This window comes from Apostichopus japonicus, chromosome 3, assembly GCF_037975245.1.
Source record: "Apostichopus japonicus isolate 1M-3 chromosome 3, ASM3797524v1, whole genome shotgun sequence".
Lineage (NCBI taxonomy): Eukaryota > Metazoa > Echinodermata > Holothuroidea > Aspidochirotida > Stichopodidae > Apostichopus > Apostichopus japonicus.
Genome location: NC_092563.1, coordinates 24,414,219 through 24,428,938, shown reverse-complemented (window position 1 = coordinate 24,428,938; position 14,720 = coordinate 24,414,219). Strand labels below are relative to the sequence as shown.

Genomic DNA, 14,720 nt, shown 5'->3' with positions numbered 1-14,720 from the left:
TAAAAGTAGCACTCTGCTTGCCAACACTTAAGGGCTTGTTGATTGGTTCCATGAAGGATGACACAATTACATAATCTAACTTATGGTAACAGTTGAGCAAATTTCAAAACTAACAATGTGAGCAATTCATCCCTCCCTCAACTTAAATATAGAAATGTGTGTTCACTTTTCTGGTATGTCAAAAAATTGGCGACTTACAGATTGTAACCATATTTTTACACCTGACGGCAAGGGCAGGCCGACCTATCGGGCATTGCCAGAGCATTCGGGGCCCACTTAACATTATTGTCTCCGAAGCAAATCTGTACACTTACGTGCAATTGCTAAGTTTTGTTCCAGTATTGTTGGCTTTTTCCTTGTAAGATATGTTGAATGCAGATGTGAGCCAATTTGTCAATGGGGAAGGGTTGGGCTATGTCACTAGTTTAAGTGGTGACACAAAAGATCGTCTTTGGCCCGGGTGCCCAGATCACCCTCAGTCACCTGCCCGTTGCCTGACAGGGTCACTAGTAATATAAGGCAAAGCCGTAGCGATTTATATTCGCCAAGAAATAAAAAATGGTGGTGTTAGATCGTGCACTTGCTGACGTAACGTGATCCGATTAACTCGAAAGCCTTGACCAAAGGCGCATGTCGAGAGCCAGACCAGGAACAACAATCCGGCGTCCACTCTTAATCATCAGTCCCTTAATCCCCTGCGCCTCCCTTTTAATTCGCCAAGCCAAGGGCGTAGGAACCGGGGGGCGGCGCCAGCCCCCCCCAGTGAAAAATGTGGAGGGGCGGAAGTATCATTCCGCCCCCCCCGCTTCGCAAGTCAGAAAACCCCTTTTTCATTTCCAAATGAGAAAAAAAAATCTCATTTGGAGCACCAAATTGCATCTAAGGCCAGGTGAAAATACAAATTAAGTTTACAAAATGGAGTGAGTGTTGAAGTGTGCTATATTGCACCAAATTGCATCTGAGGCCACCTGGAAATGCAAAAAAATTCCAAAGGGGAGGGGGACACCCCCTCCCCTTAGACCCCTCCCCCAGGCCGGCCATCAGTCTTCAGCCCCCCCCCCACTCAAAAGTACCTTCCTACGCCACTGCGCCAAGCTATAACAAGTCATCGTTTGCTAACCTTGTGTTTACCTATATCCACGTAATCTTTTATTCCCCGTTAACCCCACATACCTGTCTCACACCCACCGGTTCCCTTTTCAATTAGGGCTAATGTACATTCGTTACATTGACTGTTATTTACTGGTCTGAACCTAATTATTACCGTGTGCTATTTCTCACACAGATTTTTTTTTCTCCTTTTTTTGTTTTTTTCAGTCTGTCCCAGTAAAATTTCGCAAATCGGTGTTGATAACCCAGATGATAACTTCTATTGAGAAGGCAACACTTTACACTTGGTGGTAAAAGCTCACAATACGCCTTTGTTCTTGAGAATAATGGTTGCTCTGCAATGCTATTGGATTTATACCAAATCGCAGCCCTACGTTATATTTCTCTTTAAACTAGTACATCAATTCCTTTCTCTCTCTCTCTCTTTTTCTTGCTGTCATTTTTTTAAATATTTTTTTTTATAAGCTGTTTGCTTTTAAATTGCGAAGGCGGTTAGCCTCCAGGACAATGTTTGCACAAGCTGGTATTATGCCACAAAGATTGCCAATTGGGTATGGGTATCAGGGGTCAAAAACATTCTGTTCAGTACAGACAGTTACACAAATAGCACAGTATTTCTGTGAAAACTGGAAATGGAACATACACGACTTAGTCTTCAGTTTCATTTCTTCAAGTAACAACAATCAGATTTGTTGTTTTATGAGTTCAACTAAAAGCTCCAAATCAGGGGCCGGGCATGAGACTGATCTTGTGCGCCGCAGTGATATTTTGCATCAAATCCTGATGTCGTAACACTAACAAAACAAAACTGAAAAAAAAAATCCCGGAAAATATTACTTTATATGGGAACTTAACGATAAAAGAGTTGTACATGCGCATTGCCCAGCTGTTGTGTTTAAATAGTCTGTCATGAGTGGGTCCTAATGAGAAACGTACCATATTAATGTTTCATGTATTCCCTTTTGGTTTGTCAGTGAATTTATTGTTTCAGTCTATTTATGGTAGAATAAAAAACAGTTGTTCCGGATGTTTTAATGATATGACTTGAAAAAGCGGGCGGTGGGAGGGGGGCGGGGGTTGAGGTTGGGAGGGGATTAAGTTCAATATATTCCCCGACTGATTTAGGTAGATACAGAAACCTTTATGGAACGGTCAGACCCGGATCCAAGATGTCAAATGGTTCTATTCTGAGGCATATTTATACAACAAAGAAGGTCCATCAATTATTAGGTCTATAAACGTATACGATTATTACGCACGAACGGTAATAAATACTTTTGAATTAAAAAAAAAATCGGCTGAAATTTTTGTCAGGCCAATTAACGATGGAGGTGGAGAAGATGCTCCACCCCATCGCTTGTGCAAACCATCGGTGTGGGCCGCATTGTTAGAGTTTGGACAATTTTCTTGGTGTCTTCCTGGCTTTTTTTCTCTCCCTAATGGTCCTTGATGGGGACTTGATTGTCCCTCCTGGTCGTTTATTTTCACCTATTAAAAACATACCATAGGTTGTGTCTGTAGGGTGTTGTGTGTATGCACGGAAGTGTTGCTAACCTGGGAAAATTTACCTTGTCAAGTGGAGCGTAACCAAAACTTCGTGTGCTTCAGACGATAACTTTACCCAATTGGGTCAGTAGTCAACAACTTCTTGTTATGAAGGGCCGCAATCGGATAACTAAAATGACGGCTCAGAGAGGACTCGTGTTAGTTATTTTCTTTGGATCCTTACTGCTCTCAGTAGATGGACAATTAGGCAGAAGTAAGTATCTTCTTAATTTAATCGACTTTCTGAAACTGTTGCAAAGCGCAAGATTTCAAAGCTCTGGAACGCGAGATATCAAAAAATCTTTGTAAAACTTGTAAAAATTATATGGATGGAAATACCATGCTCAGAGATAGGTGGTTAATGTGATGTGCGCTGTTATATATGAACGCATTTACGCTCATTCCCCAATGTAAAATGTTATTCCATCTTGAGTACGTGTAATTTTCAGAGTAATTGGCCATTATATGTGATTAATATATATAGGCCTATGCGCGTGTTTTTACCTTATCATACCTTATCATACGTTTTCGTAAATAAGTGCCTTTCCCGCAGGAGTTCTTTTGGTGTGATTATAAAGTTATTGTTTTAGCGATTCATAGTTAATCTTATCGCATTTCATGACTTTCATCAGAAAGAATGTGCTATTGTTGTCGTATAATTTCTTGGTGAACTATGTCTAATACAGAGTTATATTACCATTGTTCTGATGTACACAGACCTGCCGGAGTCATGTGAGCAACCATGATCCAGAAGTTTGGGCAAACAAGTACTTTTTACAATTTCGTGCGAGGTTGAAAAGTGGGACGTATATCCCTCAACCCATCCCCCCCCCCTCCCATCACACACAACAGCTGGATCCGCGCCCTCCGTTAAAACGTCCTTCATATAAGACCCCGAGGAGAGGTAGTTGGGACCGTGGTCGGTTCGTACCAAGCAGATGAGAACATTTTAATACAGGACTCGTAAAAGCTTAAAGCAGGCTACGTAATCAGAACATAATTTATTTGTAAATAGCAATAAAGCTCCGTTCTCTGACTAAACAGAGTGATTAATACAAGACTAAACTATGGTCCATACTTACAATTATTGTTGGAAAATTTGTTTTTGACCAATGGAAGTAGAAGATATAATATGCAGGTGCGTATCCAGGGGGGGGGCGTTGGGGGCGCGCGCCCCCCGGGTAAGGAAAAGAGGAGAAAAAAAAGAGAAGAAAAAAGGGAAAAGGAGGGGGAAAAAAGAAAAGGAGGAGAGAAAGGAAGGGAAAAGAAAAAGAAAAAGAAAAAAGAGAGAAAAAGGAGAAAAGAAGGGAGTAGAAGATAGCCAAGACCTCGGGAAGAGAAAGAGGAACAGTCATAGTGAAAGCGCTGATCCCTATTATATACACAGGGTAGCCAGTGACAGATCAAGGATTACGGAGGGGTGTGCGCCTCACCCTACCCCTTACACCGACAACTCCATTTTTGACGTTTCCATTTTTCCTCTCTCACTAATGTATCTATATAAATACTATATATGGTCTATCATAACGCGTGTGTGTATGGACGCCTTAAACAATTGTACAATTGTGCTATATGGAACCAACTGTGGCTGGTCTTGAACTCGACCGAGTCGTCGGGGAACATGACGCATTTCGGGAAGGGGGCGACCGCACTCCCCCCCCGAGCAAATTTTCTTTATAACATCGCTAGTAATTTCAAAATAGACAATGCTTAGTTCAACTTACAAAGCCTGGGAAGTGTCATTTCCAGCGATCTGGGAGGCATTTTCGACCAAAATTTTTCTTGTACGCTTCGCGCCAACTCATGGTGGCGCTTCGCTTAGATAGTTTGCCTATAGGCTTCGCCCCTCCCTTGGCAATTACTCGCTACACTCCTGTTCGAATTTGTAAAGCAAAGAGCAGATATAACATCATATCAGTGAGCATTGAAATGCATGTTCCACGATGAACAGCTTAAAAAACTGTCTATGTGTGTATTCAAAGGAGTAGGAGCCCAATTGGATTTGGGGCTGTAACGACTTGCCCGAAAAAAAGGCGTCCAACATATCGATGCCAATATCATATAAGCAAGCATCGGTCATTACATTGCATGGTATCGTGTACCTTACGGTCCGTCAAAGTTGCACAGTATACCGCCGAATGCTAATGTAAACAACCAAATGTCTTATGTAGATGGAGAAAAAGCATACAGATCCATTTATGTCAAAACTCTCTTTTACAGTAGTAATGTCGGCCAAGCTTAGAACTTTATTTTAATTACCAAGGAGATAATTTTTAAGCTATTCGTTGCTATTTATTTTTCTTTCATGCAGTAGGTGCCCGAAAAAATGGGAAAAATTTGGTTGCGGGAGGGGGGGGGGGGCTGCAGCCCGCCTCCTACGGGACCTACGCCTATGTGTGTAGTGCTCGGTTTCGATATACCTGATATCGGAAATATCTGCTATTTTTCATTTCCTTCAACGAAGTTTCATAATAGCCATTATAAGAGGTTTTAATATTTCTACACCAATAAATTAACTGTGTCTGAATTTTCGAAAATTTCCTCACCAACATTCTTCATCATACTTTCCTCTACTCGTGCAATTTTGACTTGTATATTAGGGGATCAAGGAGGTTTTTATATATTGCTTGTACCATAGATTGAATTTTGTGCAACATTATGGGTATGTTTTGAAGTGATTTGTATTCACGAGAAATGTTAATTTTCAAATTCTCAACAAATAATGGGCTTAAAACCTTGAAAAGTGGGGCTTTCGGATATTGTGGGCCGTGACGTAGAATCACCTACAAAAGCAATGATCCATAGGACATGCAATGAGGTCGAACATGATGTGTGACTGGTGACAATCTTCAAAAAGGTTATGGATGGAAAAAAAAAACTTTGGGGAAATACTTGGTTCTCAGGCAAAAGTGTACATCTGGTTGCTCATTTTCAAGCCCGAGAAGTGCCATTTCCGGTGATCTGGGGGGTATCAAAACCAGAAATTTTCTTGTACGCTCCGCGCCAACCGATGGTGGCGCTCCGCTTAGATAGTAATTCGCGCCCCCTGGATTAGAAAATCCTGGATACGCGCCTGATATGCATCTTCGTGAATTTTTTTTAATGCAGTTCCTACATTGCGTTTTTGATATAATTAAGAGTTGAAGTTGTCACTGTAAGTACCACGAACAAAATTGAAGTAACCAGGTGTAATGTCATAGTTGCACAATGACAAAATTGTTTTCTTAATGTTTCACTTTATTGCTTTCTTTGGATTGGATAGCGGTTTAAGTTTGCCTCAGAGGATGTGAATTTATCTACGCACGCCCCCACAACTGAATCTATTCATATGATCATACATCTCGATTTTGAAGAAGATGTACATTAAAAAAAACATCAAACAAAATTTGTCCGGGTGCATCTATGACATTACACACGCAATTGTACAAAACGTGTCAATTTCAAATGTGTTTATCCTGTAAACGAGCAGATAGAAATTAAATGGAATTTGGAAGTGGTGGGCACAGCAAAATGACTCCAACATGCGTGGGCACAGGAGGTAAAGCAACCTGGCACCAGTGCGAATGAACTGAGCCATGTCGGCGTGGGGTCCCTTGGTGGGAGAAAGCTGAAGATTTGCCGTTTCATTATTTCCAGAATTTATATTAGCTTCAAATCAGCAGTAGTTTTGAGGTAGACGTAGGCCAAATTAATGTCAGTCGAATTGAAAGAAAATTGTGTATCTTCCTGTCTCAGAGTTCCTTTTTGGACACGGCAAGGTTCCTTATTTTAGTGGTCGCCCTGTGAGCGGGACCGAACATGAGAGGGGGCATTTTCACTGCATGCGTATTGAGTGGACTCTGATTTACTTGATTGGGCTACTCGATAGGCCTACATGTATAGTTTGTTATCTAATTACTTAAACTCGACGTACTTTATCATTGTGAAGTTTCCAGAGAACTGCTGCATATGCACTCAGTCAAGTGCAGTGAGTAGAATTGACCTCAATTCCAACATGTTTGCATTTTATGCTCGAAGGATTCTCTTTCTTTCGCAACAAAGAGAAAACCAAAAACTTGTAGTGCAGTTTTGCGTGTGATGCTTGTAAAGAAGTTATAACAATTAGCTAGCCAAGAACTTGGGCATTCTTTGCAATAATTAAATCAGACTGCAAAAATTCTTGAACAACGCTCTTATAGAAACCCTTTGTACAAAAGTCTCTGTTTAATGTTGGGTTCAGGAAGAAAGGGTTCACCCCACCTTCTAAATGCAAATAATTTACCGCAATAAAACTCATCGGTGCATTTTGAATGGTATTCTGGTGACAAACAATGTGATACTTATATTGAAGAGAAAAACATTCCACACTGATAGTTCACAAGCCCGTCTTATTATAACCCCCCCCCCCCCATCCTAAGTCGAGATATGTTTTATTGAATGTGACCTTTTTTAAGCTGAGGCTGGCTAAACCTTCAATTACTCCAGTCACAGCAGGGTGTATGTAGTGTCATATGGGCAAATAGTCGTTGGAGGCATTGAAAACATGTACATACATATATAGGAATAAACAACATAGCGAACACTACGTATGGATGAGCGATTCTTTTGATAAATTTATATGTCCCAAATGACTAAGAATTAATGGTCGGTGTCGGGGCCGTAGCTGTAGAGGGGTGTGTGACAACACCTATTCATCCGTGCATTCGACAAAATTCTGCACCAGTTGAGAGTTTACCCTTTTTTTGTAAATCATTGTGGTGGTCAATGCCAATCTAACTTGTCTACTAAAAGTGAATAATTTGAATTAACAAAGTAAAATTTAAGAAATATTTACTAAAGATTGAGAATTCCTAAAAATATAATCAGTTTACAGCTTTACCAAAAATAGTTTCATTTTGCATCTAAGCCACGAGGGTTACATAAGCATTGACGTAAAAATGGACTCGCACTTCGTTTATAACACATATTGTTGGTATTGTCTTTCTTTTGGTCGACAAAATATGGCACTACCCCCCCCCCTATATAATGCTCTGGTGACGCCCCTAGTCGGTGTGTCTCTTATTGATGGGTCTTTGGCGTTTTAACCATGTAGCCTTTCACATAGTAATCTGTGTGCTAGATAAGGAAGTCTAGCCATTTGCTTTGTAAAGTCTCTCGCATGTCACTGTCATTTAGCTGAGCGTCCGGTAGTTAGGGGATAACCTCTCGAAGGAAAAAATACCCCAAAGCAGGGACGTAGCCAGGGGGAGCAGGGGGAGCGACCGCTCCCCCCTTTCAGTGTTGATTTTTTTTTTTTACAAACTGTCGTTTTTTTAGCATGGTATTTTGTCAGTGCTCTTTTGATCTTGAATACTCGTCAGCCCCGTTAACTCGATTGTAATCGTAGTAACATTCACGCCTACTGATTCAGCTACTTACTTAGTTTGGCAGATGCAATTAGCTAAATTTAGCTTATAGCCAATTACAAGCCTACAGTTGGCCACTGCGTAATAAAATACATATATATTGCCTACCTAACCGCACTCTATGGAATGTCATGAACTGTATGCACAACAACGTCGACAACGTTCGTTCTATGAGCTAGTCGTCCTTATAAGTTGTTGCACGAACAGCATGTTATGAAGCTAAGATAGCAATCGTACGTGATACGCACTTCCTATAATAATTATTACACTGCTAATACACTGCGATAACGATATTTGTTTTTAGGCCACTGCATATCTGACTATATTGCAAAATATGAAATTTTATATTGTCCATCAGTTAAAGTTCGTCAAATTTATTAAAGTCCAGACATTTGACAATAAACAAGAATCATCCTACTGGAAAAAAATGTAAAAGAGCACTATGTTTGTCTTTCGATATATTATGTAAAAGAACATGTAAAAGAATTCAAACAGGAAACAAAATCTGTTGATAATGATATCATATGATCAGGGGCGTAGCCAGTATATATGTAGCACTGTAGGCCCGGACCTACATTTTTTTGGCCAAGTTATCTTTTTTTAAAAACAGCCATAATTCAAATCGATAAGCTTGCTGGACGAGTTTAAGAGTCTATAGACAGGAAACACTATTGAAATGAACGTAGCAAGAATATGGCTAAATTAGGTGACCTATTCTTCTGTCATCTAGGCTGTCATTTCTATCGCGTGCCATTTCATTCAAAAGACTAGGATCCGATCTTGTCATTTTTTTAACTTGTAGTTAAGAACCCGTTTACGCAGATAATATTTCAGTTGAGAAAACAGTTGAGAAATTTTCATCAGATGGCAATCATCGGATAGCTCTCGCCTTCTCTTATTAGGCTAACTTAAACATTTACTAGCTACAGTTGTATCAAAGACAACTACTGGCCATAGTTGTATCAAAGACATTTCTGGCCTATCTTTGTATCTACAAGTATCAGAAGTTGAAAAGTAAGACTACTCTGTACATGTACCTTGCTAATTTTAATACATTATGTAGTATTGAATTACGTACTATTTTAACTCGTTTGTTTTTTGGGGTTTAAAAGTGATATTGAATGAGGTGTCTCAAGTTAGCAAGAGGCCAGGGAACCAGAATGAACACTCGGGAAGGGCCGTTTCCGGCCATCTGGGGGGTTTGTAAAACCAAAAATTTTCTTGTACGCTCCGCGCCAACCGATGGTGGCGCTCCGCTCAGATAGTCGTGCCTACAAATTTGAGAATCCATATCAATCGCAAAAAGGGCTCCCCCCCTTTCAAATTCCTGGCTACGTCGCTGCCCCAAAGCATGTAAAAACGAAACAATTGATTCATTCACTGTCACTGAATTTAGATAAAACCGAGCGAAATTCAGAGCTGTTCAAAAAGTGAGGTCTCTAAATCGATAATCTAAGTTTTTCGAGTCGATAAACTCAGTTTATCAGATTTTCTTGAGGAACTATGCTTTTCGATCGAAAAACATAGTTCCAATTCGATAAACTCGGTTTATCGAGCGATAAACTCAGTTTATGGATAAACTCAGTTTATCGAGCGAAAAACAGAGTGAACGGCGATAAACTCGGTTTATCCAATTATTGCACATGTGGCGTGCCATATTATCGAACAATTGTGTTTTCCGGTCAATAAACTGAGTTTATCTAAATCTGGGGGGGGGGGGGCTAAAATGTCGAAAAATAGACTTAAAGGCATTAAAGACTCGCCCCAAACCGCGTGCGGCCATCTGAAAAAAGTTAACTTTCTGTTGCTTGCAAGTGACGTTTTGTTCGTGTTGCTACAAAATGCAGACAGTAGTGAAACGTGATACCTTAATTGTTATCTTTAGCTGGACCTGAGATGTCCATCGCTGTATCGTTTGTATAATGTGCTGTGGGTATTGACCGCAGCTGTTTGTACTGACTGTACACTAGTGTCTAATTACCGACGGTAGCAAGCTGTGTGTGTATTTTGTGGGATCCGTGGTGGTGTACATTTCTGTTACCGTCATTCGAAACTAGGTCAAATTACCGGCATTAGCATTTCTTTTTGCGCGAGTCTTCACACCCTTTAATAATATCTTTTTATCATTGTTAATTTTGATAAAAATAAAATAAAAAAATGATTTTTTCCCCCAAAATAAATGGTTACAACTTTCTAACGTTGTAACAAACTATGTCTGCCAGGAAGTATAAAAAGGCAAGGGTAAATGGGATGGGGGGAGGAAATGAAATAACAGTTATGTCTTATATGTTATGCCCAAACAAATGGATAACCTGCTCAGAATTAACGCCAACCAAAACAGATTTCTCAAGCAGATGCCTCTACAGCATCGCTGCTATTGCTTGAATAGTTTGGATATCCACATTCCTGGTATCAGTTGCCCGATCAAGAATTGAAGTTAACGAAATTGTAGGACCTGAACGAAACTGGGACCACTTATTATAGTATATCAGAACAGAACGTGCAACTTGTTTTCCATCATAGTGAATATGAGTCCATTGAAGAAATTTAAAATAAAAAATATTCAATATATATTACTATCATTAAAAAACAGTTTTAATTAAATATTAGCCTACCTATTATCCCCTGTGACCTTATTTTTTAAATAGGATACAGGGTGGATTTCCCATGAGGACTGTACGTAGAACTTCAACCAAGCTATATGCGATGGCATAAAGTGTGTCTTAATCATTTTGACTGTAGTGTTAGCCTTGGTCTATATACCATAGACTTCTGTTGGCTTATAGCCAGCCTAGTCCAGGTTCCGTAATTCTTTCTTACCTCATGCAATACTCTTATTTAACTCGCGTGCAAAGCGATTTGGCCACAGTGTGTGATCTGTCACTTGCAGCCCTCTGTGCTGCCTCTGTTACTGTTCTGGTTCTGCTTATTATAGCTGTTCACTTATAGTTTGTTTATTGTATGACTGTGTTTGTATTCACTACTATCCATCCATCCATCCATCCATCCATCCATCCATCCATCCATCCATCCATCCATCCATCCATCCATCCATCCATCCATCCATCCATCCATCCATCCATTCTAGGTACAATGTCTGTAAGCATTAGGCCAACTTATGAACTCTAATTTTATCTTGGGGTTTGTCAATTTTTGGAAAACAAGTTAGAACTTTTTAGTTGTAAAAGTAAAGTCTTCATAAATTCAGTCACAACTTCCTCAGCTTTTACCAATTTTGTGAGTTGAACAGTGCATAAAGTAAGAGAATTATTTAGATTCATGAAGTATGATGAAGTTAGAAGTTTAGAGAATATAGGCCAATAGGTACAGAATAATTCTTACTGAGATTGAGAAACCCATTCACCGTTCTTGATGCAATTTACTCCTGATCTGTGAATGCGCAAATGTATGCTTTGACATGCAACCTGGTGAACCGAAACAATACAATCTGTTTTTAACTGGTAGACCTTAGAATCATTTAAAATGAAAGGGAAAAAAGAAGAATCTTTTCTGAGTCTTCTCCATACAGTCTTCTCTGACCACCAACACTATTAATGTAGGACATATATGTTAGAGCATGGAGGTAAAACCCTCCATGGTTAGAGTATGCATTCCACTAAGGTTTGATTTGAATCTCTCATGTCTGCACATTCGTACATGACTACTGTTTAAAATGTTATTGATGGGGGGGGGGGGGTGGGAGGGGGTTGGTTGGGAGAAATTCCAAGTGTCATTTTCTCTTAACCTCTACTTTATGTGAGTAAATGCTTTTGGTGTAGTATTGCAGATGTTTCTATTTATTTGTGATAAATATAATGAAAACCCTTGGACTGTTCTCAGTATTTAAATAAACAGTCAGGCATGTAATCATACCAGTGATTGTGATTTTCTCTTTGAAAATGCTGCTGTGAACATTCCTTGGCAATCTGCATGCCTCACCACTACATTGCTCAATTTGTTACCGGACGTAACCTATGAGAACAAGTTTCTTGTAGGTGTATAGCCAATGGGATCCTCAGCATTTATGCAAAGGGCACTGTTACATTCATTCTTAACATAATAAATATCTTACACCAGTTTTCTGTTGTACCATAATGCTGTGCCTGGATTTAAAGAAAGATAAACCACAGATTCTACAAAAATGAGACCAGAGATATGGGTGGAAATTCATGTTTCCTTGTGATAATAGATATACTATGTTCAAGCAATGTTGTAATGAGTCACTGAAACTGTAAACTAAAGCGGACTTTGTCAACTTTGTGCTATTTGATATGTATTATAATATCATCTTGGTTTTCTATCATATTTTATTTTTCTCCTAGATAGAAAACAGTTTTTCTTTTTCTCTTTCCTTAGGTTGTGATAACCCTGCTGTTTGTTCACCACCTAGTAGTTCCTGCTTCAACAGACCACTTCCACTTAGTCCTCCACCTTCTGCTGTTCCTTATGTGTGTGACTGTAGTGCGGGAACCAACATTGGATTTGACTGTGCCAGTGATAACAGTATGTCAAAAATATGATTATGCCTCAGCTAAAACAGTTCCATCTCAACTTTTGCTTTATTATTATTTACGAGGGGCAGAATGTGATAACTGTAGTGAGAATTTCAATGAAACCCCTGCTTTTGCTAAAATACAAACTGACAATGACATTTAAACAGTTGATCTCTGAAGAATTGATTTTAAACATTTTACATAATTTTAATTTAATTTAATATATTTTAGTTTAATTATTTAATGAGGCTACCTGTTTGACTAATGAACCAAGTTGAGAAGGTGTATAAAATATATAATGCACAGTAAACATCACTTTTACAATACATTTCTTCCAGGATATTTTTATTAGAACATTTAATCTTACAGTTTGCCGATTTTGTATGAATAACTGTTTTACTACATGTTTGATATTATTAAGAATCAGCACAAAAAATTGTTTTATAGCATTATGCTGCCAACAAATTCCATGTTTGCTTATATCTTTCATTGTACTATCTGAGGCTAGTTTGCATATCATTATAGGGATAACCATTACAAGTAAATTCCTGAGCTAAGTAATTTTGCTTTTCTCAAGGTTGTCTAACAACAAAAACATATATATACAAATATAACTGCAAACGTGTGATGTTACATAGGGTGTGAACGAAATTGTTAAGGTGCGAACCAGGTGCCCTCATTTAGTCCTAGTGACTTGCTTACAACAGCCTGAATCGGAAAATAGATACTAGGTACAGTAGACTACTAGACATGTTTGCATATGACATGTGATAAAGGATCGAAAAAATCAAAACACATCCTGCAGGTTTTGTGGTTAGGGTCTCAACATGTAGTGTTGAAGGACACCAGTAATTATTATACACCACTATCAAAGTACTCTGAACGATTCATTTAAGAGCACCATGAATTTGAGATATTGAATTATTAACTTCGTGACATAATTGCTATTATTTATACATTATTGATACCTTTGCTTAATTTATATGGTAAAAGTTTTGTTGCTGGGATTGGACATTCTTTATTTAAATTATTGATTTCATTATCTTTGGCAATATGATAGTCAAACCAATGAAGCAGGGTTATCTATTAGACAAACATTTTGTTGATGTGTCAAATAAAAGGAACGCTACATATTAAACGTCAAGCTTTTAGTTGATAGTGTTTCTTTTTTTAACTTAAAAATGTGCATTATGTTTACTTTAAAATGAAAGAAAAATACATTTGTAATATGTTGTAAAATATATATAAATATATATTTTTTTTGCAGTTGCAAGAGATCTTATCACATGCTATGGAAATGGTTGTCGCACTGGATCCTTCCAGTCTGAGAATTACCCAAACAAATATCCCAACAGATGGTCAGCTACCTATTTACTTTATATTCCTGGGGCAACCCGCATCAACTTTGAGTTCACTGGAACTGGTGGATTTGGTCTGGAGTCCTTCAAGGATGACCTCTATGTAGGGGCAGGACTAGACTTCATTGAGACAGATTTATCAGAAAATAGCACCGCTGTACTGGATGGCACAATTCGTTTCTTCGACAATAGAACACTAAATGGACAAATATATCCACCACCATTTAGTCTAGAAACAGATACTGTATGGCTCTTCTTTTCTTCAGACAAAAATCTTGTATTTAACGGTTGGCAGTTGAGTTGGACTGCAGTTGGTAAGTGGTACTTTCCTGTTCTTTCCTGTGTTTTGGCTTTTTTCATTGCCATCTGTGATTTGCAAATAGAGAAATTATGGCAGTGTTATTTATTAAGAACAAATTAACTCATGGAAATAGTAATGTAAATCTCTTTTATTTGTAATAGTATAAACTGTGATAGCACAGAATCAAGATGACATATATGTACAGTAGTACACAGAGCTTCATTCACATGAGTTATTCCATCAAGTGAGAAACACAGTCAATTGCCAAGTGTAGTACATTCAATTTATAAGAGAAAAGGGTAAACAGTTAATCAATCCATTGTGTTTGAGACAAAAAAAAATCTAAAAATAAATGACATGTAGCGTTGTAAGCTGCTTTGAAAGCTGCACATTTGTTGTGCAAATACGTATGTATCAATTTAACGTAAAATTTATCAGTACAGACTGTCAACACTCGGTCATTCTCTGTGATACCAGTTAATTTTTTTACACAGCATGTACCGTATCTAGAATTCAGGGTTGTGCTAGT

The 14,720-nt window shown here is 38.6% G+C and overlaps 1 protein-coding gene across 1 annotated transcript in view; it reads left to right on the top strand.

Annotated features, from left to right (window-relative positions):
• Positions 1 to 2,734: 2,734 nt before the first annotated feature.
• LOC139965574 (uncharacterized) overlaps positions 2,735 to 14,720 on the top strand; it is an 83,436-nt gene continuing 71,450 nt past the window's right edge. The window contains exons 1-3 of the mRNA XM_071968086.1: positions 2,735 to 2,869; positions 12,396 to 12,542; positions 13,800 to 14,204. Of these exons, the coding sequence (XP_071824187.1) occupies positions 2,791 to 2,869; positions 12,396 to 12,542; positions 13,800 to 14,204 (631 nt within the window). The 5' untranslated portion in view covers positions 2,735 to 2,790. The remainder of the gene's footprint in view (positions 2,870 to 12,395; positions 12,543 to 13,799; positions 14,205 to 14,720) is intronic.